The sequence below is a fragment of the Eretmochelys imbricata genome, chromosome 6, assembly GCF_965152235.1.
Source record: "Eretmochelys imbricata isolate rEreImb1 chromosome 6, rEreImb1.hap1, whole genome shotgun sequence".
In the NCBI taxonomy this organism is placed as follows: Eukaryota; Metazoa; Chordata; order Testudines; family Cheloniidae; genus Eretmochelys; species Eretmochelys imbricata.
The window spans coordinates 4545545-4560396 of NC_135577.1; the positions used below are offsets into that span (position 1 = coordinate 4545545).

Sequence of the window (14852 nt, forward strand, 5' to 3'; positions counted from 1 at the left end):
AAAATCAGGGCCCCATTGTGATGGGAGTCCCCCTGTTCCCTTGCCCAGGGTGCCACGGCTATCTATACAGGGATCCCTCACCTGGCACTGAGATACAGTTCGCTCAATTCGGTGATTTTTTGGTGGCGGTGGTGATATGACAATCTGAGTGCCTATTCAGGGCACTACTCCATCGAGCTTTCACCTGGAGATTAGGACTTCTAGCTCCACATGCTGGAATCCAGGTTGGCCAAGATGTGGCCACTAACCAAGACCATGCTGATCATGTTGTCTTTCTCGTGAAGAAGCCAGAGAATTTCAGACCTGCCCTTCAAGGGTTCCAAGACACTCCCAGTTGAATGTCTTGTGGTAGAAGACCAAAGTCCAAAACCTCAGAGCTGGGCCACCAGAACCCCCCAGAGCAGGTCAGGTCAAGCACTGTGGAGAGAGTGGATGAGTTTATCTACCTAGGCCGCCGCAAAGATCAAGCACTCACAGCAAACCAGACACCCCCTGATAATTAGGAGGCCATGAAGGCCATGTCTTGCCTATCGATGCAAAAACTTCTCTGCACTGAGACCCAGTTCAGGGTCCATCAAACCCGTGTCCTACTTGCATTAATGTACAGGTCAGAAACCTGAACCCTCTTATGGGCAGACTTGTGGCAGCTAGATAAATTCCACACCGGCTGTCAGGGTCAAATCCTGGCCATAAAGTGGTTTGACTTTGGGTGAAATGTTGCAATCTCCCAAAGATCTGGCCTTCCTTCCTGCGTTCCAAGGAGCATCGCATGCTTTTCAGCAATGTCGCCATGATGGGTGGAAACCCCGGCATATTGTGTTCTCAACTCTCCATCGACATGCAGAGGGGTGCATACCTTGACCCCACCCGGTGAATTCTCAGGATTGAGCCAGATGTGGGAACTTCACTCTACAATGCCTGGGGCAAGACCATCAACCATGGTCACTCTGGCTGGTGGGAACAGTCCGCAGTAGACTATGCATGTTTGGTGATTATGATTGATTATCTATACAGCGGTTACTAAAGGGTAAAAAGAAAGAGACAGGCCCAAGAGGGGTGTGTGTGTGTTGGTTTCTGGACAGTTGTGGGTGGGGGAGGAGCTCAGTTCAGTTGTGTATAGTTGTGTGTGTTTGTGTATGTGGTTCTCCAGTGCAGTTCTGTCTGTGTTGTACAGCTTTGTGCATGATTGACTCATTGGGGAAATGTGGTGTTTCCACTGTGGATTTGTGTGAGGTTGTATTAGCTTAGTAGTGTGTAAAGTTGTCTGTGTGCAGGGATATATATGTGTGTATATATATATATCCATTGTGATTCATATCTCCATGTAATATGTTATAGGTCAGTGAAGCCTGGCATGAATGACGTGTGCCTGATATGAATACGTGTGTTGCAAGTTGGCAACAGAAGCAAGGACACACAGTCAAGGACTGTTAGAACTCTTTGTGCAAAATCAATTTTGTTATGTTCCAAGAAAAATATGGAGAATCCACAGAAAAGGAAACAACACCAGCTGGACTGATATAAAATTGTATAAGAATTGGAGGAAATGACATGCCTTGGATCATGGTGGCCCACCCAGGATTGTCTCTTTAGAATTGTGTGGGGAGAAGACCTCGTAAACAAAGGCAAAGAACCAATGACACAACAGAATGGGCTGTAAATGGGTGCCTATGATTTCGTCAAATCAGAGTCGTTTATTGATCCAGAGCCCCGTGTGGATATAGATGCAGTTTTCGCTGGCTCCCTGCGTCTTCTGATATTATGAATGGAAAGAAACTCGACTGGCCATCGGGACCATTCTGACGTTTAGACACTGGTACAGTATGTTTGGGGTGTGAATGTGGATTGAGTAAGGTTTGTTTTGTAATGAATAAAGTGCATTTAGAGTATTATATACCAACATGGTGTCCAGTATCTGCCTGCTCCCCATCCTGTAGGGAGACCTCTATTGCGGGGTCCAACATGTGGTGGAGAATGCGGAGCGGGGTGAGATATTAATGAGTGATGGATTTTGAGACAGGGTCTTACAGTGTTGGGGGAGTCCTTATTTAAGACTAATAAGGGTGACTCCTTATTTGTGAAATTTGTGAAAAATTTGTGAGGAAAAAAAACAATGTATGGGGAGACTGTTAAAACACTGTTTAAGAAGAGATGTAAATGGTTGGAAGAAGCACCCCAGTGGACTAAAGTTAAAGCCCCTTCTCCATTAGAGAAGGAGATTAGTGCATTTGGGATGTGCCCTTGTATGGAAGGTGCAGTGGAACCTTATGTAATATTTGATACCTTAGAAAACATGTCTGAGAAATATGTACAGCTGTACAAGCCTAATACCAGTAAAAAGCAAACAGCCGTAGTATGGCTGTTGTGGCAAGCTGTAAAATAGGCAATTGCATGTCAGGGGGAAATCTGTGCAGAGTTACAAACAGTACAAGAGAATTTTAAAACTTGCCAGGAAAATTTGGAGCAGGAAGTGAGGCAGGCATGGATAATGCAAACTCAGTGAGAACAAATGGGGAAACAAAATAGGAATTGGAGAAAAGAACGCTGGATTGGGAAAAGATTAAAGCAGACGAAGATAAATTAGACCATCAAGTGATAGGAATGAAACAGTTAATTCGAGATTTGACCTAGGAAAAGGAAGAGGAGATTGCAAGTGTTTCCCACAGTCTGTGCCAGAAAACTATAACAGCATTGAAAAAGCAAGTGAAAATACAGGAACTGCAGGTTGCAGCTGTGTGTCAAAAAGAGAGAGATTCCTGATTCCAATGATATTTGGTAAGGAGAGGATCTGCGAGAGGGTCAAGAGAAAAGGGAATTTAATCAACCTCGAGAGGGGCTTTATACTAAGTTGACGGAAGAAATAAGAAAGTTGCTGGAAGAGCCTAAGCCAGAAAAGTCTGTAGCAGCGATGGAACCGAGATCAACCATTAAGGATGCAGAGGGGGAGATGCAGTCAAAGGCGACACAAATAATTCTTGCAAGTTTGCCAGATTTACAGTTGATGGTAAAATCATTAGGCCCAGTGGGTATAAAAAATTTAGCAACATGGCTAGTACAGTGGGCAGAGTTAGGCGGAACAGAGGATTTAAATATGAGTGAATCTTATAGGTTAATCAGGGTAACTACCACTGGAGAGATTAGACAGGCAGTAGATCAAGTAAAAAATGCTTTGGACAGGCAGCCAGAAGCCCACCAACTGATACCACTATTTATTATGCTGTTAGGAAAAGAGAGAGGTCAAAGATCCATGAAGGCATTATCCAGTGCAGATTACATGAAGCCTGGAGATTCACCCAGGGGTTACCTGTTAAAGAGAATAACATTGGGATTATTGGCTGGAGAAATACAGCCAGTGACTAATCCCAGGGCAGAGGTCACCAGACATCTCACAGCTGATTCTTTGATGGCAGTTGATTTGAATCAGAGGGAATTTTGGAATGATGTGTTTGAAGGACTGGAGAGAAATTTATTAGCGATGTCTACTAATTTGGTGAACCAAGCAGCCCAAGAGGAGGGGTTAACTGTTATGAATGCACTGGACACTGGATAGTTTGCCAACGAATGATGAGAGGGAGAAGCCGGATAGAAGGATTGAAACATATTCAGATAAGAGTGCTTATAGATCAGGATACCGTGAGAGAGGAAGAGGCCGCGGTACAGGACAAAACACCCCACCCCAAGGAGGTAGAGGATGGAATTATCAAAATGAGCTTCAGAAGGGAGCAGATGTGACTCGGAATATCGCTTGGAGGTATTTGAAATTGAGGGGAATAGATATGGTTAAGTGGGATGGGAGACATACTGATGAATTGATCAAAGAAATGCAGAGGATGGAAGAAGAAATGTTTAAGGAGCAGCAGGAGGTTGCAGCTCTGCAAGCTGAGGGTTTCAGAGAAACCTGCTCTATAGGGAAGCCCTGATGACAAGTTGCTCCCACTGGAAATGGGTCCCCAGGAGTGGGAGATGGTAACTAGATTAAGAGGGGATTCAAATGGGACGCCAAGGACAACTGTCGCTGTGGGAGATAATGGACCTAAAGATGCCCCATTGGATAGTGGGGCTGGTGTAAATAGTGTAAATAGAAGTTGTGATTTGACTTGATACGTGTCAGATATTATTACAGCAGCCTCCTTTATTGGGGAAGGAGTGACAGAAAAAATGTATCATTCAGTAGAAATAGCTATATCCAGAGAGGGCGGGGGATGTTTGTTGTAAAGAACAAATGCTTCAGATCGATCAGGCGGCTGAGCCAGTAATACTGGGGACTCCTTTTCTGCGGAGGAATCGGTTCGTTTTGGATTTAACGTGTGCCCGGCTGGACGGAAAGCGTCCTGACAGAAGGGGACATTACAGGAACATGTACCGCAGGAGCAGTGGAGGAGATTATACTGGATCAGCAGGATTTGGGTGAAGGAATTCCCTAGTGTATGGATTTAAAAAAAAGCAAAATGTGGTAAAATTTAATCAAGTGTTAAAATCGTGGGGGACAAAGTGCCACCACAGAGACAATATAAATATCCTGTGCAAGCAAAGGCAGGAATTGAGGAAATAATTGAATCATTAGAACAACAGGGAGTGTTTAAAAAGGGGAATTCCGCATACAATCGCCCAATTTGGCCCATATTAAAAGCCTCAGGAGATTGGAGATTGACAGTGGGTTTTAGACAAATTAATAAAGCTGCCCCCGCTATGGCCCCAATGGTAGCAAGTGATGGCAAGAATACAGGGGCGCCCTAAATAGTTCTCTGTCATAGATTTGGCAACTTGTTTTTTCACCATGCCATTGCATCCCGATTCTTGGGCCTGCTTTGCGTTTATGTGTAAGGGACAACAGTACTTGTTTAAAAGAATTCCCCAGGGCCTACACGGCCATCCGGCTATTGCGCACCAAGATGTGGTGCGACTGCTGGATCAATGATCCAAAGAGGATCAGGAGAACGTCACCTCAGATGTAGACGACCTATTAGTGTGGGGGGACACTGGAGAGGAGGTGATTGAGTGGACTAAAAAGGACTCATCCAGGAAACGGGTTTCAAGGCTAATGAAGAGAAAGCCCAACAAGTGCAGAGGAGACTGAATTATTAGGGGGTGACCCCAGGGGAACAAGGACTTCAGGTGGACCAACAAAAGGCAAAAACGGAGGGATAGCTCAGTGGTTTGAGCATTGGCCTGCTAAACCCAGGGTTGTGAGTTCAATCCTTGAGGGGGCCATTTAGGGATCTGGGGCAAAAATTGGAGATTGGTCCTGCTTTGAGCAGGGGGTTGGACTAGATGACCTCCTGAGGTCCCTTCCAACCCTGATATTCTATGATTAATGAATCAACCAAGGACAGAGGATTCTCATGCGTTGAGGGTGATGGTGGGGGGGTTTAACTATTTAAGGAAACACAACTGGAATTTTGCCGCGATAACTGGACCCTTGTGGCGTTTACTAAAAAAGAAAGGAGAATGGGAGTGGGGGCCTGAAGAAGAAAATGATTTCTTCATTTAAAGCAAGCCTTGATGCAAGCTCCAGCATTGAAATTTCTAGAGATAAACAAGCCATTTGTGATTAAGTTGGCAGCAACCCACCAAATGCTAATGTCAGTACTCACGCAGGAAATTGACAGGAAGTTAATACCAGTAGCAAACGCGTCTAGAAGATTAACCACTATGAAGCAGCAGATTGGGATCTGGAAAAAAACGTTAAGCTGCTGTATGGGCCATTGAAACTTTTGCTCTGACTACGAGCACAGTCCCTATTAACCTATGAACACCGCACTCTCCCCTGCAGTATATTTTATCCGGGAAACTGCAGGGGAAAGGAATATCGAATGCCAGGATGGCCCAATGGACCTTGATGTTAACCAGCAAAGATGTTATTTATACAAATAACAAACAAGCAATAATATTACCATATGCCCTCCTGACTGGGGGGGCGGAAAAAACGGAAAACAAAATTAAAAAAATTTAAACTGGTCCTTTAATTTGGGACTACATTAAAAACAATATAAAATTAATTAATAAGAGCAAACAAATCAGACAATATGCAAAAAATGTATCTAAGTCTGCTCAGCTAAGAAAAATAAACGTTTTGATCCACAATGGTCAAAGATTCAAATATTTTTTAAAAACTGGAAATTTCTCATTGGTATAATGTTTTTAAAAAATTGTCCCCCAGTGTCACAGCATTTCTAAATTTAATGCTACATCCTATTGTCATATTATTTGTATTAATGATTTTGTTAACCTTTATTATACTGTGTTTATACTGCCGAATAAGAAAGCGACAAGAAGTTCCAGAGCAAGTGATATATAAAATTGAATTGCTTGCGAAATTATAAAGTGATACAATAATTAATGGCATTAATCATATATCAAGAGGGGGGAATGTTGGTGTGTGTGTGTATATATACACACACATTGTGACTATATGTTATAGGTCACTGAGGCCTGATATGAATGATGCGTGCTTGACATGAGTACGTACGTTGCAATTTAGCAACCGAAGCAAGAACTTAAGGTCAAGGACTGTTAGAACTATTTGTACAAAAAACCCCAAATCCTATGTTCCTAGAAAAATACGGAAAATCATCAGAAAAGGAAACAACACTGGCTGGACTGATATAAAATTGTATGCGAATTGGAGGAAATGGCCCATCTTGGATCATGGCGGCCTGCCCAGGATTATCTCTTTGGAGTTGTGTGGGGCGAAGGCCTAGTAAACAAAGGCAAAGAACCGATGATGCAATGTCATGGACTATAAATGGGTGCCTATGATTTCTTCAAATTGGAGCTGTTTATTGATCCAGAGCCCCATGTGATATAGATGTGGTTTTCGCTGGCTCCCCCCATCTTATGAGCTTATAATCAAAAGGAATCTTGACTGGCCATTGGGACCATTCTGACCTTTCAACTCTGGCATAGTATGTTTGGGATGTGAATGTGGAGTGAGACAGGTTTGTTTTGTAATCCATAAAAAGCATTTAGAGTATTATATACCAACACTGTGTCCGGCATCTGCCTGCTCCCCCATCCCATAAAAACCCCTCTATTTCAGGGTCCAACATGTATGATTGTCTCAGAGTGGCTGTGTGTGGGTTGTGTGGGATTTTCTCACTGAGGCTGTGTGTAAGGTTGAGGGTGTAGTTGTCTCACAATGGTTTGTGTGGGATTTTTCTCACTGTGGCTGTGTGTAAGGCTGTGTGTAAGGCTGGCCTTGGCAACACACACAAGTTACCACAGTTTAACAGGAACTATTTCAACCAAACCAGCCCAGCCCCCCTGTGTGGATGCTCTGACCTTGGTTTAGGAGCAGTATTTTGGCCAAATGAAGTGAGACCCTGCACTCAACTCGCCCAGCATGTGGGGGGCCAGGGGCCCGGCTGGATCAGGGCGAGGGGCAGCTGGGTGGAAAAGCTTTGCCTACATCAGTATCAAAGGGGTAACCTTCTAGCTGTAGCTGAGCGTAAATGTATTCCTGGTCATGAATAACTTTCTTCTGCACTCAGGGCATGGCTACACTGCAAATGTAAGTCGCCCTATGTTAGGGCCATTTACAGCCACCGCGGTAATTTACTGCGGTGGTTCATGTCCACGCTGCCCTCCTTCTGTCGGTGGTGCACGGCCTCACCAGGAGCACTTCCACTGACGTAGGAAGAGCAGTGTGGCGGGGCTTCGGCTCCGTGCACAGCTCCCCACCGGGAGCCCGGCTGCCCCTGCCCAGCTCCCAGCCCCAAGCTCCCCCTCCCACCTACTACGTTGACATCATAACTCCACCTCCACGAGAGGCATAGGGCTTATTATCGGTGTAGTTAGGGTGACGTGTGTTTCTCCTGGCCAGGAGCCCAGCTGCCCACCCCTCTGGGCTCTCGGGTCCTTGCTCCTGCCCCGCGGGCTCTCAGTTCCCTGCTGCCCACCAGGAGCACGGCAGCCAGCCAGGCTCTCGGCTCCCCACTGGGAGTTCTGGGTGGCTGTTGGGCTCCCAGAGGGGACTGGGGATCCTCGACACAGCCAGGCTCCCAGCAGAGATCCAGGAGCAGGGGCAGCGCCCAGGCTTCTGGCGGGTAGCCAGGTGGGCACAGCCCATCTCGGAGTGGGGAGCCCAGGCAGCAGCCCAGATGGGATCAGGGAGCCCGGGGTGCAGGCGAGTTCTAGCGAGAGCCCTCCACCCGCCCTGGGTGACAGCCCAAACTTTGAGCCGCTTTCTTATCCATGTCACAGCTCCAGCACAGAAAGAACGGCCACCGGCCCATGTAAGTAACTCGCAGTGTCTACACGGACACTGTGTCGCCCTAACTGCCCCGACATAAACCCTTCGCCTCTCGCGGAGGTGGAGTTATGATGTCAGCGTAGTATGGCATTTACATCGGCAGGACAAGGCTGCCGTGTGGATACTGACATAATTGCATCGATGTCAGCTGCCTTACATCAATCTAACTCTACTGCAGACCGGGCCTCAGTGTAGCTGTGGGTCTGTCTTTCTCTGCCTGTGTAGGTTTTCATGTCTCTGTTTCAGTGTCGGGGGGGGTGTGTGTGTCTCTCAGCGTAGCTTTGTGTTTCTCTGTCTGAGTGTAGTTGTGTGTTTGTGTAGTTGTCTGTATGTCTCAGTGTATCTGGGGGCCTGTGTCTGTCTCAGTGTGGCTTTGTGTGGCTTTTTGTCTGAATGGAGTTGTGTGTGTGTGTGTGTGTGTGACTGGCTCAGTGTAGCTGTGTGTGTTTCTGTCCAAGTATATCTGTGTGTGACTGTCTCCGTGTTGCTGTGCTTGTCTTTCTGCCTGAACGTAGGCATATGTGTGTGTCAGTGTAGTTCGCTTTCCCCCGCTTTCCCCCGGGTGCTTGACCCCCCCCGCCCCTGGCCCCGCCCCCACGCCACCCCTTCCATGTGGCCCCGCCCCCGCCCTGCCTCTTCCCACCCCTACTCTACTCCCATTCCAACACCTTCCCCAAAATCCCCACCCCAACTCCACCCTCTCCCTGCCTCTATTCCAACCCCTTCCCCAGATCCCCACCCTGGCCCCACCTCCTCCCCTGAGCGCGCCACGTTCCCAATCCTCCCCCTCCCTCCAAGCATGCTGCCAAACAGCTGTTTGGCGGCCGCCGGGGAGAAGCCCTGGGAGGTAGACGGAGGAGCGGGGACGGGGTGTGCTGGGGGTGGGGGGAGGAGGAGGTGAGGCTGCCAGTGGGTGCAGAGCACCCACTAATTTTTCCCCATGGGTGCTGCAGCCCCGGAGCACCCACGGAGTCGGCACCTATGCTTTGTGTAGTTTTGTGCTTCTCTGCCTGTCTCAGCGTAGCAGTGTATCTGCCTCAATGCTGCTTTGTATGGTAGAACCACAGAGTTCTGAACACCTCGGGAACGCGGGTTGGTTGTAACTCTGAACAAAATGTGATAGTGGTTCTTTCAGACGTCTACAACTGAACACTATTCAGGGGACCCCATTATACGGCCTAATCACATCAGCCACACTATCAGAGGCTCGTTCACCTGCACATCGACCAATGTGATATATGCCATCATGTTCCAGCAATGCGCCTCTGCCATGTCCATTGGTCAAACCGGACAGTCTCTACGTAAAAGAATAAATGGACACAAATCAGACGTCAAGAATTATAACATGCAAAAACCAGTCGGAGAACACTTCAATCTCTTTGGTCACTCGATCTCAGACCTAAAAGTGGCAATTCTTCAACAACATCTTCAAAAACAGACTCCAATGAGAGGCTGCTGAATTGGAATTAATTTGCAAACTGGATACAATTAACTTAGGCTTGAATAGAGACTGGGTGTGGATGGGTCATTACACAAAGTAAAACTATTTCCCCATGTTTATTCCCCCCCTCCACCCCCCACTATTCCTCACATGTTCTTGTCAACTGCTGGAAATGGCCCACCTTGATTATCACTACAAAAGGTTCCCCCCCCCCCCAGCCCCTGCTGGTAATAGCTCATCTTAAGTGATCACTCTCCTTACAGCGTGTATGGTAACACCCATTGTTTCATGTTCTCTTTGTATATAAATCTCCCCACTGTATTTTCCACTGCATGCATCCGATGAAGTGAGCTGTAGCTCACGAAAACTTCTGCTCAAATAAATTTGTTAGTCTCTAAGGTGCCACAAGTCCTCCCTTTCTTTTAACTGAACACTGTCTTCATACAGCTTTGAACCTTTACTATGCAGAAGAAAAATGCTGCTTTTTACCCTCTTAAATTAAATGAAACAAGCACAGAAACAGGTTCCTGAGCCTGTCAAATCTTCTTTTAAACTTTCCCTTTATTTTTGAGTAGTTTACCTTTAACACTGGACTGTCGTGTTGTTGGTTTTTGTTCTCTGCTGCCTGATTGCATACTTCCGGTGCCAAAGGAGAGATATGGGTGTCTTGTCAGTTTGTATCTCTGGTGTTCGTAACGCTTAGGTTCTACCGTATGTCCATCTAGGTCAGTGCAGCTGCTGGTGTGTCTCTCTGTCCATCTGTCTCATTCACTTTAGTTTTCTTCCCTTCTTTTGTTCACTTCTCCCTGCATCTCCCCTGAGTCCAGTCCAGTCCCCTCCCCAGGGCTGGTCTCACCCTCCCTTCACACGACACTGATTGCACTTCTCTTTACTCTGGCACTCCGCTGCTTATTCTGCAGGCTGCACCCTCAAATCTCATACCTCCTGGCACACGGCTCCCCACACCCTATGCTCCCCTCCTTCACCCAGCCCAGGATGGGCCCCCTGCCTCTGCTCATCTACCTGTGCACAGGTGAGTGCCAGCCAGCAGGATGGGGAAAAGCTGAAGTCCCCCATGCAAGATGTCCAGTGTGTACATCTCTGGCAGGGGGATGGAAGCAGCTGGACTGTCAGGACCCCTGGGTTCTGACCCTGGCTCTGGGAGAGGATTGGGGTCTGGTGGGTAAGAGCAGGGAGGGGCTGGGAATCAGGACTCCTGGGTTCTTTCCTTAGGACTGTGCAGAGGGTGCAGTGCAGAGCTGGTGTTCCTCCCCCACTGAGCCTCAGCCCCTCTGGCAGCGTGTTTGGGTGGGTAGCTTTGCCCAGGACCCCCAGCAGTGGGGTCAGAGCACTTCCAGACAGACCCCGTCTGCTATGGTGCGGGCTGTGCAGAGTTGCTGATCTCACCCAGCAATTTCCAGGAGTGGCTGGAGGGCATATGCAGGGGGACCCATCAGGGATCTGTAGGGGGGCTGGTTGGGGGATTTGGGTGGGGAAAAGGGTAACGGGGTTAGTTGGGGGGTGGATTGGCACTGACATGTTTTAACAGACCTGTCCTTCTGCTTCTCTCTCACACTGAACTCCTGTCTCCCAGCCCCACCTGCTCCAACCCACCACAGCCCTCTCCCCTCCCAGGACTGGGGCGAGAACCCCTGGAGTCCTGACTCCCAACCCCACTGGCTCCAACCCACTAGACCCTCACACTCCCTTTAGAAAGGACTGTCTCTCTCCAAGTTTCCCAATTGGAGTTCGCTAATACAGACGATAGTCCTGGCTCTCCCATCCCCCACCCCTCCAGACTTTTGGTCAGAGACGCATTTGTCCAAGTCACTTCCCCACACCACCCCATCCCAACCCAACACACCCCACGCAACTCTCTTGGGCCACTCACTTCCTCAGAGCACCGGTGGCATCACAGCTGTGCTGTCTAGGGTGGAGGAAAGTAATTGTAACTTACCCCCTGCAGTTGCCTGGGGATAGAACCCAGGAGTCCTGATTCCCAGCGCCACCCCCACTCTAACCAGCAGACCTCTCTCCCCTCCCAGAGCTGGGGGTAGAACCCAAGAGCCCAGCACCACCTCCCCTGGTTCCCCTTCCCCAGCCTCTGCAGCGCCTGACTGGTGCCACTCCCAAGTGGGTTGCACCAGAGGACGGGTTGTTTCCCAATTGCTTTGCAGAGCCTTGTAGGCGTGGGGGCGCCAGTCTGCTACTAGCAGGGCCAGCACTAGGCAGAAGAAGACCAAACAATTGCTTAGAGCCCCGAGCAGCTCAAGGGGGCCCCCTATTTGCTTTTTAGCACTTGTGTGTGTGTGTGTGGGGGGGGAATATGCTTGCTGAGGGCCCCGCCTGGAGACAGAACAGCTTGGGATACTCCCTGCAAGCACACACTCACCATATACTTCCTTCCTCTGGAAAGTCTTACCAACCCCCCCCCACCCCCCGGACTCCTGGGTTCTACCTCCAGCAATGGGAAAGCAGTAGGGGCTAGTGAAGGAGAGTGGGAGAGGGGGTGGGGTGGGTGCCAAACTCCTGGGTTCTCCCCATAGCGCTGGGAGGGGAGGGGGGTTTCGTGGGTTGTCATGGTTACTTACAAGAAGGCCTCACACTTCGGCCAAGCTCATTGAATATTCTGGGGGCTCCTCACATTCTCCCAGCCCCCTCGCTTCAGGGGACCCCCCTGAAGCCCTACCCCCATCCCCTGCCAGGGGCTCTGTGTGCCCCCCATTACTTCCTTTCTCCCCTGTGCTCACCAATCCCCCATGATCTCTTTCCTGCTCCCCTTCCTCCATACAAATGTAACCCTTCTACCAGGCCAAGTTGATAGCAGCAAGGGCCGGGTTCAGTACACAGGGGTTCCCTCTCGTCAAAGCAAAGCAGGTGGCTCGAGCCCCCACCCAGTGACCTAGGAAAATCTTACACACCCCCTGGACGCCTCAAAGAGGCAATACTTCCCCTCTCGCAAGCACAGAGTCTGAGTGTAGCAGAGAATCTTTAATAACATGAGGTAAATGACATCAGCATTAAATTGGGGAAACACCACAACTAGTGTTCATTAACCAAACCATGAGCAAAGACCCACCCCAGCAAACTGTGCCACATCCTTTGCCTCGGGTTCTTGAGTCCCACAACCCAAACGTCTCTTAAGTCCAGCAATCCAAAAATCACCCAAAGTCCAAAAAGTCCAGCCCCAGAGTTTGAAAGTTCATCTGCAGAGTGTTGCTCCCTAGTCTGGTTAAAAATGTGCCTGTGTGTGGGGGGAAAGAGGTAAGGGGCACCTTACGTGACCTGAAGCTGACTGCTCCACAGGGCTCCAGCAGCCTATCCACAAACAGCACCACTGCACTCTAAATCTTCTGGCTCCCCACTACTTGACACAGTGCTCAGGGATTTCAGCTCATAATAGTGGGAGCCTTAGGGCTGGTGCACCATAAGGCCAAAGTGAATTCAGCACAGTACGCTAGCAAGACTCCTAATAGACCCAAAATTAGCTCTGACATTCCAGAGTAGAAAGAGCAAACAGTGCAATTAGTGTTTTGGGCCTACACCCCCCACCCCAGTACTAATACCTATCTCAAGCCTCTCTCAATTCACAGAGTTTTGGAACCCATATCCCTTGCCTAGCGAGTGCTACTTAGTTGATGGTGAGTCCCTCCATCATAACAAAAGGCCAAGTACAGTTCCCAGCACAGTTCCCATAATCAGGGTAATAACAATTTATTCTTCCTGCCCCAATAACAGAGACACTGGGGATCCCACAGCAGCCAAAGTGACCATTTGGGCAGCTATGGCCTCATTCTAGGCGGGGTGGGTGTGCCTATGCAAATGAGATCGGCCCCTGAAGTTCTTTTCCACAACTTGCCACACCTCACCACCAGATGTCAGAGTGGAGCTCATCCTGACTCTGCTTACACAAGAGGACCCCAATCTCCCCCACCTGCCAAGGGTTCTGGGTGCTCCATTTCCCCATCTCCACCCCCATGCCAGGATCAAGTGTGAACCCCCATTGTCCCCTTCTCTCCCCCACATGCCTCCTCCTCTCTCACCATTCTCTGTTGATCAGTGGTTCAGGGCGTCACAGGTTACCCTCCATGCGATGCCGGGATGAGGGATGGTGGCAGGTGTTCTAGACCGAGCTGGCTGAAGCTGCAGGCTCTGCTAACCAGATGCCAGGGGGTGTGTGTGTGTCCCATTTCCTTCCTTCCAGTTTTCTGATTTTCCCCAAACCCACAGGGCTTTGCCCCCTTGAGACCTGAAACATCCCCTGAAATTTTGGATGTGATCAGATGTGACGTTCAAAGCGCATCATGCTGCATACAGACGTGCAGATCCCCAGACTCCTTTTCTACGTATTCCTGTAGGGCTCAGCCATGGATCACCACCCCGCTCTGCTAGGGGCTATACAAACACAGGGCAAAGAGGGTGCGGGGGAGGGGCTGGGAGTCAGGACTCCTGGGTTCCATCCCCTGGTCTGGGAGGTGAGTGGACTTTGGTGGGTTGGAGCAGACGAGGCTGGGAGTCAGTCCCACAGCCTGGAAGAGCTGGTGCCTAAGGCCCCACCACTGGCCCCATTCTGCATAGCGGAAGCGCTAATGGATGGGTCTTTAACCCCTGCAGTGCTGGTACCGAGCCATGGATTCAGCGTGGACGTGGAGGTACCCATCACCTTCCAGGAGGCTGCCGCGGGGTTTGGGCAGAGCGTGGTGCAGTTCGGGAGTGTCAGCGCCGGGGGGTAAGGGCCGAACATGGGCTCAGGGCCCCACATGTCTGACTGGGCTGCCCCAGCTTGGCCCCCCCCAGGGATGATGGGGCGCCCCTGAGCCCCTATCTTCTCTCTCCCACACAGGCTGCTCGCCGGGGCCCCGCTGCAGACAGGAGAAGTGAATGAAACCGGCAAAGTCTACAAGTGCGACCCGGGCTCCAGAAGCTGCCAGGCGATCCCCATCCAGAGTACAGCCACCCTCTGCTATGGGGTCTAGTGGGGCAGGCTGTGGGGGGGAGAGGACTTGGAGCCAGGACTCCTGGGCTCTATTCCAGTTTCTGGGAGCGGAGTGGGGTCTAGTGGGTTAGAGGGGTGTTGTGGGGGGAGGCTCGGGATCAGAGCTTGTTCTGTGTCGAGCGCCAGGAAGGAAGTGCGGTTTAGTGGATTAGAACAGTGGGGGC

At 49.6% G+C, this 14852-nt stretch overlaps 1 protein-coding gene and 1 long non-coding RNA gene across 4 annotated transcripts in view; one reads left to right on the forward strand and one right to left on the reverse strand.

The window, feature by feature from the left end:
- Nucleotides 1-11744, reverse strand: LOC144266970 (uncharacterized). Of its 2 annotated transcripts, none has more exons than XR_013346519.1 (3): nt 11650-11744; nt 9467-9548; nt 1-417 (listed from the first exon to the last, which is right to left on the reverse strand). It is a non-coding gene; the product is annotated as an uncharacterized LOC144266970 (long non-coding RNA). The 2 variants fall into 2 exon arrangements; XR_013346518.1 differs by having other exon boundaries at nt 1-918.
- LOC144266965 (integrin alpha-D-like) overlaps nt 10627-14852 on the forward strand; it is a 25648-nt gene continuing 21422 nt past the window's right edge. For both annotated transcript variants that reach the window (XM_077820561.1, XM_077820562.1), the window contains exons 1-3: nt 10627-10725; nt 14307-14421; nt 14536-14639. In XM_077820561.1, coding sequence (XP_077676687.1) covers nt 10662-10725; nt 14307-14421; nt 14536-14639 — 283 coding nt within the window. In that variant the 5' untranslated portion in view covers nt 10627-10661. The remainder of the gene's footprint in view (nt 10726-14306; nt 14422-14535; nt 14640-14852) is intronic.